This window comes from Acomys minous, assembly GCF_964271855.1.
Source record: "Acomys minous genome assembly, chromosome: 16".
NCBI classification, from domain to species: Eukaryota; Metazoa; Chordata; class Mammalia; order Rodentia; family Muridae; genus Acomys; species Acomys minous.
The window spans coordinates 77,330,722-77,347,551 of record NC_140498.1 but is presented as its reverse complement, the minus strand read 5'-3'; the positions used below and the strand labels follow the sequence as shown (position 1 = coordinate 77,347,551).

At 42.2% G+C, this 16,830-nt stretch overlaps 1 protein-coding gene across 7 annotated transcripts in view; it reads right to left on the bottom strand.

The window, feature by feature from the left end:
* AUTS2 (activator of transcription and developmental regulator AUTS2) overlaps positions 1-16,830 on the bottom strand; it is a 1,106,846-nt gene that overhangs the window by 599,815 nt on the left and 490,201 nt on the right. For all 7 annotated transcript variants that reach the window (XM_084762546.1, XM_084762550.1, XM_084762548.1 and 4 more), the window contains one exon: positions 15,508-15,543. In XM_084762546.1, the coding sequence (XP_084618672.1) occupies positions 15,508-15,543 (36 nt within the window). The remainder of the gene's footprint in view (positions 1-15,507; positions 15,544-16,830) is intronic.

Sequence of the window (16,830 nt, the reverse complement as noted above, 5' to 3'; positions counted from 1 at the left end):
CAGGAGAGAGACAGTCAGAATAGGAAAAAGCTACAAAGTGCAAGTACCTCTGGGATATAAACTTGGAAGAAGACAAATTAGCTTAGGGGGTTAAGAATAGAGTAATAACTGCTTAGTTCTTATACTGTGAGGCTTGTTTAAATAATATAATAGTCTCAATTATTGGTGTGATAGCAGGATTGAGAGAGATAACCAGGGTCCAAAGGATAGTTCCAACCTGGGGTCATACAAGAGCCTGGCTAAACACTGCTGTCTCAAAAGAAAACAAGGTTAAACAAGAAGGCAAATCAGCAATAAAAAAAAAAAACTCATGGTTGTAGAAAGGAGCTTTGTAGAGAGGAGAGGAGGAGACAGAGTGCTTTCATAAATCAGAATGAGAATCATGCACATATGAGATTTTCATAAAGTAAACCTAATAAAAAGTTTCTAAATGTGTAAGAGTTATAACTGAGGATTTGTCACTATTGTATATCAATACTTTTGGATAAATGTAACTATATATGCCTTTCAGTTCTAGGAAAGGAACATTTTTTCCCCACGTAAGTGTTTTTGAAGTATTTGTGTTTTTATCTTGTCTCTGTATACTTTAAATTTTTTACTTAGGACCTTAGTGGTGTTATTTTCTGTATGAAAGAGTGCATAGGTCATAATTATCAACATTATAGCACTAAAATTTAAAACTACATAGCCTTCAAATGCTCACTTACTAACTCACTTCAAATTAAGAATAAACAGAACACTGGTCCGAGCAAAATGGATCAGCAGCTAAAGACATGTGAGTTCATCATTTGGGACCCACAGAGTAAGGAAAGAAAAACTATCTCCAAGGGTCACTCTCTGGCCTCTCTGCAGATGCCATGGTACATATAAATAAGTGTTAGAATAAAAAAAAAATAGTGAACACAGTGCATACCAATAGCATTTGTACTGTCTAGTTTTATGTTAACTTGACACAAGTAAGAGTCATCAAGTGAGAAAAATCTCTCCATAAAATCTGGCTGTAAAAAAAAAATCCTATAGGGCACTTTCTTAATTAGTGATTGATTGGGGTGGGGGTGGCGAGCCCATTCTGGAGTCACAGAGAGCAGATAAGGCTTGGCACTGTGACAGCACAAGAGAGGACGTTGGTGAAGGTAAAGACTGTAGCAGGTGAAGGACCAGGATTAAAGCCATCAATGCAAAGAAGTTGAGGCTTGGCACCATAAAGAGAACCCAGGAGAGGCTATTGGTGAAAGTGCAGCTCAGTTGTAGCAGCAGACCCCAGCATTTTGGAAATGCCAGTACCGAGGGATGACCACCAAGAACAGCAGCAGCTATGAAGTGCACACAGCCAGAGCTGAAAACACAACCTGTCTATGCCGCAGAGGGTAGGTAGCCTGTGAAGTAGCCCAAGCCCTTTGGGAAAAGGCCAGAGAGAAGACCACGAGTGGACCCAAATATTAGACACTGAGTAATTTACACAGTTGGAGCTCTGTTTTACTTTGATCTGATTGTGAATGTGCCCTTATCCTTCCCTCTTGAAATAAGAAAATACTTAATTTATTTTTGATTTTTACAGGAGCCCGTATTTGAGAGGCTGGATTTTAAAGAGATTTTAAGGTTTTACAAGAGACTCTGGATTTTTAAATACACTGAATTTTAAAGTGTTTGAATCTGTAAAGACTGTGGCACTTGTTAAGATAATAGCTTTTTTATTGTGATTTTTATATTTATGTGTGATATTGGGGTGAAGAAAAAAAGAAAAGAGTAAGGTTTATGGCTTAACAGCGAGGAGTTTGTATTTCAAGTTGACAAGAGGTCAGGTGTATAGGGCAGCTTTATATCAACTTGACACAAAGTACAGTCATCAAAGAGAAGAGCCTAAACTGAGAAAGCCTTTATAAGATCTGGCTGGACAAAAATCTGCAGAGTATTTTCATAATTAGTGATTGATAGGGGAGGGCCCAGCCCATTGTAGGTGGGGACATCTCTGGGCTGGCAGTCCTGGGTTCTATAAAAGAGCAGACTAAGCAAGCCATGGGAAACAAGCCAGTAAGTAGCACCCCTCCATGGCCTCTGCATCAGCTCCTGCCTCCTGGTTCCTGCCCTGCTTGAGTTCCTGTCCTGATAGCCTCCAATAATAAACACTGATATGGAAGTGTAAGCCAAATAAATCCTTTCCTCCCCAATTTGCTTTTGGTCATGGTTTTTTAATCCCATCACCTTAGTTATGAATTATATCATTAACTTTGTGCTGCAAAATCAGAATAAGGCACTTTTTCAGTTGAGGCTCCCCTCTCTGATGAGTGTGCCCTGCATCAAGTTAACATAAAACCAATACTTTAAAATTCAGCCTATTAAAAAAAAAATCTGAAGTCCCTGTTAAGACTGAAAATCTCTTTAAAACTGAATCTCTCAAATGTGGTCTGTTGTAAAAATTTTTTTTAAATCTCTAAAATGCAGAAGGGAAAGGTGGTATCTCAGCAGCTCCAATGGGTAGGCCCCTCTTCTGTTGACACTTTTGTCTAAAGATGTCGTTATTACTGTCGCCTTGTACACTGTAGAGATAACTACATTTCTTTATTGGCCAGATTGTTCTTGTTATGGACTCTCATTAGATATTCCTCTTCTTAAAAGGCTGAGGGACCAATTAACTACTGTTACTTCACATTTCCGCCACTTACTTAAAGCTTCTGTTTTACTCTGATCTTGTCTTGGAGGTAGTGCACTGAGCTACAGGCGCTCACAGAAACAGGCACTCTTCAACAAGACCAGGAGAGTCTCAGCGCTCCCTTACTACAGGACTGCCCCACGTATTTGACCTCACAGTGCAAGCTTATTGGTAGAGATTTGTCAAATCACCGTTTAAACGTTAACGTGATGAGCAGGTTGATACATACGAGGGTTCCAGAGCGATTAGCAATTTCAGGAGTCAAATTTGGCATGAGGAATCCCCAGCGACTTTTGAAGATTTAGAAACACTTTCTGTGTCCAAAAAAATGAGAATAAAGAGGAAGTTTGGGCAGCCCTTGACCTATGTGTGTATGCATGCCCATTTTGAACTTCTTCAGTAAACTGTGAATGCTTCACAATTGCACCCTGGTCTCACCTGGGACCGGAAATTGTGGGTGATCTTTGAAACACACAACCGATTTGTTTTGTTTTTGTTTCTCAAATTTAGAACATAGGCCGTGAACACAGACACACAGGAGGAATTCACATTTCATGATCCGAAAGTGGAACTCTTGGAAAAGAAAGGTCAGGCATGTGTTATCCTCCCGGTCAAACTAACTAGCAGCACAAGACCCCCAGCAGAGTGAGAATTAATTATAAAAAGCTAGATAAATGGGTGATAAAATAGTTCTATTTTGCCACACTATTCCACTTTGGTGCCCTGTGTGTGTGTGTGTGTGTGTGTGTGTGTGTGTGTGTGTGTGTGTGTGTTTAAGAACACCTTTTGTCTTATTTTCTTATGCCATCTACAAGTTACAACTATTGGCAGAGTCTGCTCCTGTGGTAAGTTCAAAGCCAGCTTGGCAACATAGAAAACGGCTGCCGAAAAACAAACGAATAAAAGCCCTCTAATATAAGGGATCTTAGAAAATCATTCAACAAAGTGAAAGGTGCAAAGGCTTTCATACTGAATTGATACTCTTGGTGTATATACATGCAAATGAACAGATTACGTGACCTATACTATTTATCCTTTGGGAATATTTTGCAGGCAATAGCAAAAAAGTTTGTGCTTCAAGGGAATGATATGAATTTCACAATTACTACGAAAAAATGAGTATTTCATTTAATCTGTTGAATGAGGGAGACAAAGACTCAGAAGTCCCATGCTCTCATAGAGAAACCTTGCCAAATGTTGCTTAAAGTGTGTGTGTGTGTGTGTGTGTGTGAGAGAGAGAGAGAGAGAGAGAGAGAGAGAGAGAGAGAGAGAGAGAGAGAGAGAGATAGAAGGAGGCTGTGGGTATAGGCACGTGTATGCACATGCAGACACGCACAGAGAGAGAGAGGGGGGGGGGGTCTCTTGTACTCCTGAGTGGCCTCTAATATGTTATGTCACCAAGATAACCTTGAACTCTCAATCATCCTGCCTCTATATCTGGAGTGTGCGACTAAAGATGTACATATCGTGCCTGATGTGTGCAGCGCCGGAGGTGAAACCCAGGCCTTCATAGATGCTTGGCAAGAGTTCAACCAACTGAAGTACAACCCAATTTATGACATTTAAACATTTGGGAATACTCCATAGCCAAAACTGAGAATAAAGAGGGAGTTTCGACAATCCGTAACCTAGACATGTGTGTGCATGTCCGCTTCAAATTCTTCACTGAAACTGTAAAAACTTCAGTAGTGCACGCTAATCTCATTCAGGGTGTCAAATTGTGGGTGATTATTGAAACACATGACATAGCTTTATTTCACTCTTGTTGTTGTTGTTTGGTTTGGCTTTAATTTTAAAAGTGAGCTTTGAACACAGATACACGTAGAGCCCTCTTGCTTTCAGGACTTTAAACTGGAACTCTAGGAAGAGAAAGGCCGAGCATGTGACAACGTAAGTCCTCCTAATCACACCAACAGGCAGCACAATGATCCCTAGTGAGGTCCACAGTGCTACAGACACGCTTAGCGACCAGTGACGCCATCCTTTTTAGTATTCACACTCATGCCGACATTTTTACCTGTGCTGAAGAATCAGACCACGGTGGGGATTGGGAAACGTGAAAAAGTGCAACATGAAGAGTAAGATGGATGCAGTAAGGTGGCTCAGCTAGGAAAGCACTTGTAGCCAGAGCAAGGCTCATACAAGCAGGTACGTGCCTACCCTCCCCCCTCCATCCCCTTACAGTATGATTTGTTTGTTTGTTACAAGGCAGAGCTGGTGACACCACTCATCAGGTAAAGGTGTTTCCGGCAGAAGCCTGAAGATGAGGATTCATTCCCCCAAAGCCAATAAAGGTAAAAGGAGACCATTAACTGCACAGGTCTCTATTCTCTCTCCACATGTGCTGTGACACACTCACTCACAAATACACATCATACACCAAGAAGTTGAAAACAACCATAAAGAGTAAATGAAATAGCATTTCTGAATGATTGAAAAAAAATAAGTTGAAATTTAATAAAAGTCAGTCTCATGAACAGAATCAGGAATAAAAATGTTAAAATAGCTATCTGTTGCTTAAAGAAAAATTGCATACCTAGAATTTCCAGGTAGTAAAGTATGAATTTCACTTGCAAGAAAAAAGTAGTTGAATACAAATAAAATCTCACTGGAAAGTATCTGCATTGCCAGAATGTCTATAACTCTCAAGCTGTAGGAGCCAAGTACCAGGTGTGTGTTTCTGAGGCTGACAATTCATATCATAAGGACATGTGCCTGTCTTATGCCTCTGCACATGTGGAACTTTGGATTCCAAATGTTCCAAATGTTCATGAGGTTCAACTGATTAATGTTACAAACAGTCACTTCTGGAAAATCCTCCTTTTAATGCCCATACCCCAGCCCCCAGGAATAAAACAAACACACAAACAACCCAATACAGTTATGTTGCAAAGTTCTTAAATGCATATTTCAAAATTTCTCTTTTTAAAAAAGTACTGGGCACACAGCTCCATTGGTAGAGTTCTTGCCTAGCATGCATGAAGCCCCAGGTTTGATTCCTAGCATCATATAAACATGTGGTGGTACACAAATTTGTAACCCTAGCACTCTATAGAGAGGGAAGAACGGAAATTCAAGTTCATCCTCATCTACACAGAAAGTTCTAGGCCTGCTTGAGATGCATGAAGTGCTGTCACAAGAAAACATACACATGTAGTAAATAAATAAAACAAAAATGCTAACAGAAAAAAATAGCATGAGTACTTGGGTTTAGAACTGAGATGCCAACTTCCTATGGCATTGACAGAACAATGCTTAGCCCTAATTTCCCTAAGCCATGCCATATGTATCACAAGTATTATGCCTACTGTAGGGTCATCTACGTATATGGGAAAGAAAAATATCCACACTGGGGACTGAAATTGGAGTAAAGAGTCTGGAGAGATGGCTTAGTGGGTAAGAACATGTGCCTGAACTCAGTTATCAACGCCCACGTCAGGTGGCTCACAGCTGCCTCACTCCAGCTCTGATGAAGCCAACATCCTCTTCTGGCTTCTTCAGGCAACTAGACCCATGTACACAGAGCTACCACTGCACCAGATGTACACAACATTTAAAATAGAATTCATCCTTGTTAAACAACGAAAATGAATCGTCCTTTGGGGGAGAGGGGAGTGGAGAATCTGCTATCATAGCTGAGGCTAAGCCCTTGAGGTGCGCCAGTAGTAATGTGTTCCGTGTTCTGACTTCCTTCAGATGTACACATCAGGCTGCCATGGCACTCCGGCTTGATAAGAGTTTATGAGCTGTGATGAATACAGTAACAATTAAGAGTGCAGCAGGAACCAGAGCTGACGTACCTTGCTGTGGGTTTTAAGTGTTCCTTAAGAATCTGAGGCCACCCCTACATGCAGCCTTTTGAACTGAGGCCATCTTGCTTTACAACACCACCACACCAAAGGGATTGTTTACAGGCCCTGACAGACAGCTGTCACCGACTTGAAGACAGCCACCATCCCCAAATCACCACGATTTAATACCATCATCCACCAGTAGAGATGGCTACGACTCTTATTTGTTTTTTGTTTTTTTTTTTTGTTTTTCCTACTCAAGGGTTGTAGAACAACCATTAACTCAAGTATGAAGAACACGACGGCTAGTGGGGGTAATTCCTGAAGGAAAATCAGAACTCATTCATTAGTGTGCTAAGCGAATTAAGGTTTCTTAGGAGAGACTTATAGCCCCAGACCTTGGGTGATTGCTGGCCTTTCCAGAGCATGTGTGTATAGGACCTGACAGTTTATTAACTGTGCTGTGTCTAACAGCATGCCGCTGAGGTGCTTCTGCTAAAAAAAAAAAAACGATACTGCTATTTTAAACAGATAAACACTTCGATACGAGCAAAATGCGTTTTGAATGTTTGTCTTCTGAAGGCAAGAACTGGGAGTCAGCAAAGGGCCTGCAACTGTCAGGACCGCCAATAATTCTTGCTCACAGTCAGCGCTGAGTGTAGGAAAATGTGACACTCAGAGGGAAAACAGCACTTCTCCTCTTCAACGAGCCCCAGCTGTGTTTTCTAGCCTTGTTCACAACAATACTCTTGGCGTTTCAACAAACTCTGAGATTCTCATGCAAGGGGTACGGAGGCATCTAATTTACAATTTGGGGGGAGCGGATATTTATAGAGATGAGTCCTTTGATCTGAAAGATTCTGACTGATTACCAATGAAACTCCAGTTGAATAGGAATATGAATATATATATATATATATTTTTTTCCCCCTGTGGCTCACTGGAATATAGTTCATATCAACTTATATAACATTTATATGATATGGACATCTAAAAACTCAAAGCCATCTTTTTTTTTTTAATCCTGTTTCAGGGGGAAAGAAGATAAAGGTTAAAATAGGAATATTATTTTCAGCTTTTGATGCAGTGACCTGCCATACCCTCTCAGACTGTGAGTCCTCCGTGCTAAAGCTCTTACCGGATCTAATCTGGCTACGCAATATGAGAAGCCGACAAGTGCAGTTTCTCTATAAATACACATTTCTACAAGAGCAAAACTTGGTATAAGAAAAAATGAAATATCCATTAATGACAAATTATTCTTAGTGATGAATTTTAAAATGTGTCAATTTCACACTATGCCAGTAGAAAACTAGTGCTTAAGGGCAGGACTCAGGATATCACACCGTCCTTGCATGCCACATCCCTGTAAATACAATGGCAGCAAACAGAGGCATCAAGGCCGACAGGGCACTGGTCCTCGACACAGACATCACTATCCTACAGCCCAGGAATGAATCATCATAAATGAAGTCCCTTTAGCAAGTTTCTTGTTTGGTGCCTTGTTAAGTCTTTTTTTTTCCCCCTTCTAAGTGATTGCTCCTCCTTAAAATCTTTGAGAAACACGGGGCTGAAAGCTATTTCCCCACATCCACCAGGGATATGTAACTGTCACCTCACTCTTCACACATCTGGGAACATCTACTGTTGGTACTTCCCACAGATGGTGTGAGGGTTAATGCTGATCAGTTGAGAGGGTTGAGAATCACAGAGGAACATGTGTACTAAGGATAGAAAAAGTTTACTAGGGTCAGCTCTCCCCTTTTAGCATGTGGGCCATAGAGACTGAACTCAGGTCATCAGGCTTGGCAGCAAACACCTTTCTTGGCTAAGCTATCTCATCAAACCCCTGGAGGCATTTTGAAAATGATAGTTCAAAAGGATGGGACTTGATGTCACAGTAGTTTTCCCGAGAAAAGGTGGTCATTTTTTTTTGACACTAGGAAAAGAAGCTAATCATCTGTCCAGAAGGTTCTGGACAGCAATAGAATAACTTTAAACATATAGGTGGTATCTCAGATATGAAAATTTATCTTTAAAAAAATCACTTGAATTTCTAAATATATGCTCTATGCCAAAACTGCTCATCACTTGATATCTTTATTTTGAGTGATAAGAAAAACCAACACAGTCAAGTGAGCCTTGATTTGGCTTCTTTCTCCTTTTAAACAGGTCAGTAAATTCACTTCTTCCTCATCTCTTTTCCATTCATGGCTCCTGCTGATGACATCACAGATTTTTTAATCAGCTAGGACTCCTAAACCACCTTAGCTATTAGGTTGTTCTCTGATGGGGTCTCATGGAGCCCAGGCTGGCATAACTGAGGATGATGTTGATCTCCTGAACCTTCTGCGTGGACCTGCCAAGTGTTGGGATTATGGGCATGTGACATCACACCAGCTTCTAGCCACTAAGGGCTGGAAGCTGGGGCTTTGTGTATCCTAAGAAAACATTCTGCCAACTAAACTATGTGTACTACTCTTGTGAGTCAACTACTTTGTAAACTGTTGTGATCAAATAATTCAGGAGAGAATCTTAAGTGAGAAGGGTTTGTTTGGACTTGATGTTACAGAAGTTCCCACTTCTGACTTATGTATCTAGGTATGGAGTGAGCTTGGGTACCAGAGTAGCTCAAGTGGGTGGAAGGAGCTGTTTACTTCAGGCAGGATATATATATATATATATATATATATATATATATATATATATATATATATAGAGAGAGAGAGAGAGAGAGATACAGAGAAGGAAGAGAGAGGCAGGCACAAGTACTAAGAGTCCCAAGTACCTAAGTATACCTAATTTTGAGTTACTTCCTCTAGCAAGGCTCAGCTCTTAAAGTCTCTAGATCCTTCCATAATGGCAACAACAGCTTGTGACTCAGGGTTCAATGCATTTAGCTTTTTTTGGAGACAATCAGTATTGAGACCGTAACACCGATCTAAGACCTGCCTTCTTCCAGAAATATGATGTAGACAGATTAATTCTACTCCGCCATGCTATTTCCTCTTTTTTTAAAGAGATTTTATTTTTGATTCTGTCTAAGTCTGTGTGTTCAGGTCAGGGAGTAGGTATATGTGTGTACAGATGTCTACTGAAGTTACATGAGGGCTTTGGATGCTCCTGAGCTGGATTACAGGTGCCCATGAGCTACCTGGTGTATATGCTGACAACAAGATGGTACTTCACAAGAGCAGCAAGTGCTCCTAACCACGGAAACGTCTCTTCAGCTGCCACGATATTATTTCTTTGTGTTTTTAATCTCTGCTGTTCCCTCCACCTGGAGGCTTGGTCCATCTTTTCTTTCTCTGCCAAAGGTTTAAAATCAACTTCTCTACAATTTAAGTAGTACCAGATGCACTATACAAGGGGCCACAGGAGGAAAAGATATCTCTAAAGGTGCAATAGAGGCACTTAGGTCTTGGCAGCAACCAACAGCTGCTTAATGGGACTTAAGGCCTGGTTATCAGGAAGGAAATCATTTATGATACTAGAAATCTAGCAAACTACCTGTGGCCAATGAGACCGTGGACCTTACAGATAACCTGCTGCTGCCACTTTCCTAAGCCAATATAATTCCCGACTGCATTCTAACTTCCTGTCCTTATACCCATAGATACGTGTAGCTCCCACCTCTCATCAAAGCAGCTTCTTTTTGAAGCCAATGAGCACTACTGCCGTAAGACACAACTAGCCAAAATGCAGAAGACAACTGACCGTGTGGTTCCCAGGCCCCACGGATACATTTACAACACAACTGCTGTGTCCAAAGCTCACCAAGGAGCACCAAGGAAGAAGGGGCAGAGAGATTTTAAGAGACAGAAAACCAGAAAGTCTGTTGCAAGATTATGTCTTCCGGGTACGACAGGGAGGGTTTATCCACAATGCCTCAACAACATGGCTACCTGAACAAGTCCCAAACAAAAGCAATTAAATATTGTTGAGAGGCAGAGACAGGCAGTCAGGTAGACAGGCAGGCAGGCAGGCAGGGAAAGAGAAAGAGAGGACACAGAAGTCTTCCCCAGTGATGAGTTTCCTAATTGGTTATCCAATACCAAGTGGTCAGCCCTAAGAACATAAACATAAGAGGGAACAACAATAAATGGTTTCAGCAACTATATATATATTTATTTGTACATATATAAAAAGATGGTAATAATTAAAGAAAAAAGAGCCATGAATTTGAGAGGGAATGGTAGGGAAGAGATACAGAAGGGCTTGGAGAGAAATGACGCAGTGACACAATTAAATAAAAACTGAAACAAAAATCTAAAAAATTTAAGCAAACATATTTATTAATAAATTTGTAGCAAAATTTTAAAAATAAAAAGAATTACACAAATTATAAGGAATAAGCATGGGACTTTTCAAGGATCTGTAGTTTAAAAACTAAGAATAAGACAAAGTCACCATACTGCACTTTGTACCTCCTCTGCTCCCAGAACTATGCTCACAGTTTGAGCAATGTGCAGAAAAAACAGTAATTACACAAACTCCACCATGGGAAGTGTAATGCTGTACAATCCTCCTCACCTGTAGTGTGAATCATAGGGTACCAGTGGGTTGGCTTCCTAGAGAGCTTAAAGTCTAACAACTGGCAGGCCAGAACCTTAAGAGAAATCACTGTTGTTAGAGAAGCCAGATGCCAGATATGCAACAGGTGTCCTACGACACTAAGACCGTAAGAAGGCGGAGGATTACCCAGAGAAACAGGCAGGGTGCTTCATCCTGATCCAGGAGGGTTTGTGTCCCTCTCAGGAGGGCTTAAGCTCACCCAGGGAAGCCAGTCACTAAGTCCAGGCACAGGGGCTCCAAGACTTACACAAGTTCAGGGGCTGCAAAGATGAACCAGGAGGTTAAGTGTTATCCACAAAAGCATGCAGATCTGACGTCGGATCCCCAGAACCCATTATAAAAAATACTAGGCTTGGTGCGACATGCCTATAACCCCAGTGCTGGGAAGGCAGAGACTGTAGGATCCCTGGGAACTCAGTAGCTAGCCAGCTCAGCCAATCAGTGAGTCCGGGTTCAGTGAGAGGCCCAATCTGAAGAAGTGTCTCTCTCTTGACTGTGGTTACTCCTTCCAAGAACACTTCGTTTTGCATCACAGAAGAACACTCACACCTTATCAACAACCTCTTAAAACTTGAATGACTAAACAGATCTTCCTTAGCTGCCAACCCGAACCTCAGGCATGGTAAGTGGTCTTGACATGTTTCAAACACCCACCCCCCCCCACTCTCCACCCCCAGGGAGAAATCAGATAAGAAACATTAACAGATTAAAGGGGATGGCTGTCATGCCTAGACAGCCCAGGGAAGGAGTCATTCCAACCTTACCGTCACCAAGGTGACAGATGAAAGCATCCGCTTCCACCGTCCACACACAGCGTGTGATACACAGCCAATCAAACCCAGAATCCCATGCCCCTGTGAAAGCTACAGGAAGGAAAACTAAATACTTCTATTCTCTGGGTACAAATTACTAAAAATTACTCTTATACAACTTAATGTTTTAGTGCTGCCCTCTGTCACCACAACACTACATAGTCACTGGATGCCAAGTTTATCTACTCACTTGCTGTGTGAAGAACACAGGCACTTGGAGGCTGGAGTGATAACTGTGGTTAAAAAAGTGCCATATTGCTTGTGCAGAAGATGCAAGCTCAGTTCTTAGCACCTTCATCAGGAGTTCACACCACCCTTGACTCCAGACCCTGGGCATCTGACTCCCTCTTCTGTGTCCTATAGGCACTGACACTGCTATGCACATATTTGCACACGGGGGCACACGCATTCACATAATTACGAACAACTAAAAAAATGCTTAGAAAAAGTCCACAAAGGTACATTTTATTACTTGCTATTAGTGACTTCGATTCTGTGCACATTAGTTGTATCATTGGGTCTAAGATTCATAACTCTTATTAGGTGGGAAGTGAAGTAGAAACAGATATCAAATACCCTGCCAAGGTCACACAGTTGGTCACAGGCATCCTCCTGCCGCTGTGTACTTCATTACACATTATTCAGAGTAAAATTCTGAGTGCATGTCTCAGAAGGAAAGAGATCCCGAAATGTTTAAATCAAACCGAAAATGTATTCACTGAGCTGACATTTAAGAAACAAAAAGAAAACCCCTACACACACACACTCCAACAAGTTTCAGTACGCTTGCCAAAAAGGAAAGAAAAACCCAGCAAATTGATTCCAAGTTGTCTATAATTTCACTTATATTTAGAATATGAGCTGAGCAGGGAATATGTACGCAATGAGTGAGTGTGTGTGTGTGTGTGTGTGTGTGTGTGTGTGTGTGTGTATAACACTCACGGTATTCAAAGCCTCCCCCAGACGTGCAGAGTTTGTTCCAACCCCTCTCTATTTTGTCTACTTTGAAAATCCTTTGCAATATGCTTATGTAAATAGTGTTCTTCACTGCTGTTCCCATCTCTCAAATCTTCTGCTTTTGCATATACTGGAAAACTGACAGACCTACGCAGACATCTTTGGAACACAAAATCAGGAAGACATAAACAAATATTGCCAGATCAAAAACAAAGGCTTCTTCGAAGCCCCTTCAGCAGAACAGGACGGACATGGTCGAAGAACTGAGAGATAAATACAAGTACTCTTGGATCTGCCCAAGAACAGGCAGGTGCAGGTACGGACGCACGCACATCGCTTGCACACAAACATAGACTCAGTGACGCGTGGATTACACTGCCTGTCTCATGAATGAACAAAACAAGTGGATTTTTCACCTTACTTTACTAAAATCTCTGCTACAGGACAGAAGGTTCTGGGCTGGGGAGGGATACTGAAGCACGGGAGGATGTTTAAGCAAACAGTTCTTCGCTATTAAGCTCCAAACGTGAGGGACTTTAGCCTCTCCAAACCCAACAGTTTATACTTTAATGATAAATACTCATCTGTAGTGATTTCTCTCCATTTACATTTCAAAAAATCATTAAAGGAGATTAATGAGAAAGAAAAAAAAATCAGTTTGGGAGTCAACCTAGTACTGAGCCTGTGCCACCCTCTTCGCAAACTTGGTGAGAGCTTTTCCAATATACAGACGAAGAGCACATCGTGAACAGTATGGCGGGGTCGGGGAGCGATAGCAGAAGTTGTAAATACACTATTTCCATTTGAGAGCACTGGATGTCATCAACGTGGACGTTAGCTCCTGAAAACATGTGACCCTGTTGGAATGACACTTGACTTGATGAGGGGTTGGCAACCCCAGCAAGGATTTTTGCAGGCTGATAACAGAACAAGGCAGTATTGGAAACACATTCTGTGAGGGGCATTTTTATCATAGCTCAGAGCGGGACAGACATCTGGTACTCATCTTCTCCGTGTACGCTAATAACACGACAGTTCTTGAGATAAGCAGTATGAGTGGATTTTCACCAAAGCAATTTTGGCAAAATGAGTAAGTTTTAAAAGGTAACCAGAGCTGTCCCAGCAAAACTCACTTCCAAATCCTAAGGACTCATTAGTCATCAGATGTATCGTTAGATAATAAAAGGAAGCATTCCGAGAAGTAAGGAAGTTAAAAAGCAAAACAAAATGCCGATTCTTGAAATGACACTCTTCTTTTGGGGTGAGCGTTACTGACAAAAAAAAAAAAAAAAAAAAAAAAAAAAAAAAGGCCCACAGCAGAATGTTCTAGAATGTTCAGGCTGTAACTGAACATGGCGAAGGTGGTGGCTTTGGCTTTACTTTGGCAAAGGAGGTAGGGTGAGGAGAGAGAGAGCACAGAGAACAGGCACAAGAGCCTCCAGATTTCACTTCCAGCATCTCAACCCACACCCAGGCTGGTGTGAAGAGATGGCAGATGGGACCGCGTCTGTTCTTTCGACTGCTGAAGCAAGATGCTGAGTGCACCCTGCTCCTTCTGTAAGCATGAATATTCAGGCCCAGGATGCAGAACCACCATTAAGTGTGCTTACCGTATGACGCAAGTCCAGAGGCATCCTTATCATTCTCCTTGGGTGACAGATTAAGACCAAGGTAGTGGGGGGGGGGGCAGGGGGGGTTGTCTGTGTGTGTGTGTGTGTGTGTGTGTGTGTGTGTGTGTCTTTTTTGTCAAATTTAGTAGAAAGCTTACTATTCATCGGAACGGTGCTGATTTCCGTATTTAACAGAAATGCAGTGAGAGAAATGAGTCAGTGGAATTACGCTTAGCATGCTGAAAGGACAAAGTTGAAAGCAACTGAACTGAATTAGTATTTATTGACCGTGTTTTGTAGTATGTGTTCAGTCTCGGGTATTATAGCATCAAGTGCTACTGCAGAACACAATTCCTGTACACGCCGTGGCAAACTGTGACACTGCCATGTTCGCTTGTGTAAATAATGCTGGTTTGTAATTCTCCCTCATTTATATCTTGAGTAGAAATACTGAATCCGCAAAGGATAATTTTGTTATAAAAATTTAATGAGGCGACCGTTTCACTGTCTCTGAAGGAAAGATAGTGCAATAATCCTAGAAATATGTTTCTTCCATCCCCTCCCCTCCCCCGAGGATAGAAAGTAAGGACCAGAAAGAATACAATGCATCTGTATTTGCCAAACTGTGTAGTGTGGTGACTGCTGACATAAAAGCTAGATGGGGGGGGGGAGGGGGCTCCAACCAGAGTGGGAGAGGAACCACTACTGGAATGCCATGCCCCCTCAAAAATGAAAAGAACAGAAACAGCAAAGCAGGTCACTGTGCACACAGCTCTTCAGAGTGCTTTGAAGAAGGCCGGGCAGTTTACTTTCATATGCGATCCGACTTCCAATGATTATGGAACTGGATTGGGGAGAGCAATCATATTTCCCCTTGTCTTCTAAACACGCTAAGTGCCCCACCGAGGCAGGTGCCTCCTGATCCTCAGGGCCCAACAGGTTAAACCCTTTAGAAATAAGACAATCCTCAGTGAAAGTGTGGCTATGGGTGTGCTCGTTAGGAGCGAGGGGGGCTCCTTAGGTGTTATTGGTTCACACTGTAATGAGGGTGTGTTATAGGAGTGGACGGATGGCAACAGGAGACGCGCAGATGGAGGTAGAGATGGACTTACGAAGTAGCCTGTCCCCAAGCTGGAAGGAGCGGAACTCTGCAAAGAAAGCACAGAGACAGAGAGCGGAGAAGTCAGTAGCGATTTTTTTAAAACACGTTCCCACCCGCGGCAGCTCATTATCAGCCCTTTGTGAGCTTTTCATCCAGACATCACAAGCCCGAGTGTGAGGCCCCTTGTCCTCTGCTGCTGATACACAGACTGTGTTGCTTGATTTTTTCCCCCCTTTATATCTCTCAACGACTCAGAGATGCTAACGTGCTATTTACCGGATTCTGAGCTTCTGCAGTGGACGTAATTGCCAATTTATTTGACAGGCAGCTGGGTAATGAATTAATGATGGCATTTCGCCCTGCACTGAGACTAAACAGGCACGTGGCAGCCTGCCTCCCCGACTTCCTGACATTCAAGGCCCGGGTCTCGAGCTATTTGGTTTTGTGGCCGCAGAGAGGCAGGCAAGAGGAAAGAGCCCAGACTGACTTGAAAATAAAAAGCCCAATGGGTTTGGATGACTTTTTGGTATATGACCTACTTGCCAGCTTATTCCCTGAAGGCTTTGGTTAGCACACACTTGGCACTGTGCAAAAATTAGACATTTTGTAAACATAATTAGCTGACTAAAATGCAAAGAATCCATGGGCAGAGGGAAGCAGTTTTTGTCTGAATAATATCAATCCAGTCTGCCACAGCTCTGGCACAGTGAACCACTAAAATCAATAACTCTGAACTGAACCTGGGTTATCAAGTACTGAGGGAAAAAGGCAAACTATGAATATGAAGGTTGTTTGCTTAATTTTTAATATTACCCATGAGTGTGTATGTATGCCTATATGAGTTTGTATGTACTATGTGTGCAGGTGCCCTAAAAAGGCCAATGGGTATTGGATCCTCTGTAACCAGAGGTATAAGCAATTATGAGCTCCCTGAGATGAACACTGGGAACCGAACTCCTAAAGAGTATGTACTCTTAACCAAGGAGTCATCCCTCCAGTCCCCACCTCCTCCCAGTTTTTGAGACAGGTTCTCATGTAGTCTAGGCCTGTCCCCAATTCCAGAGGGATGGGCTTACAGAAATGTGATGTGATGTTCCTGACCAAATCCAGGACCTCCTGTAAGCTACACAACCATTCAACCAACTAAGCCATTTGCCCATCCCTCTGCCCAGTTTTTAGACAAGGTCTCTGTGTCGTCTAGTCTGACGACAGCCTTGACCCTGCTGCTTTCAGCTATAGAGTGTTGTGATGACAGAGTGCAGACAGGAGTGCATGCACCTACACACCATGTCTGGAACACAAGACGCACTGCAGAAATGCTGACTGAAGCGAT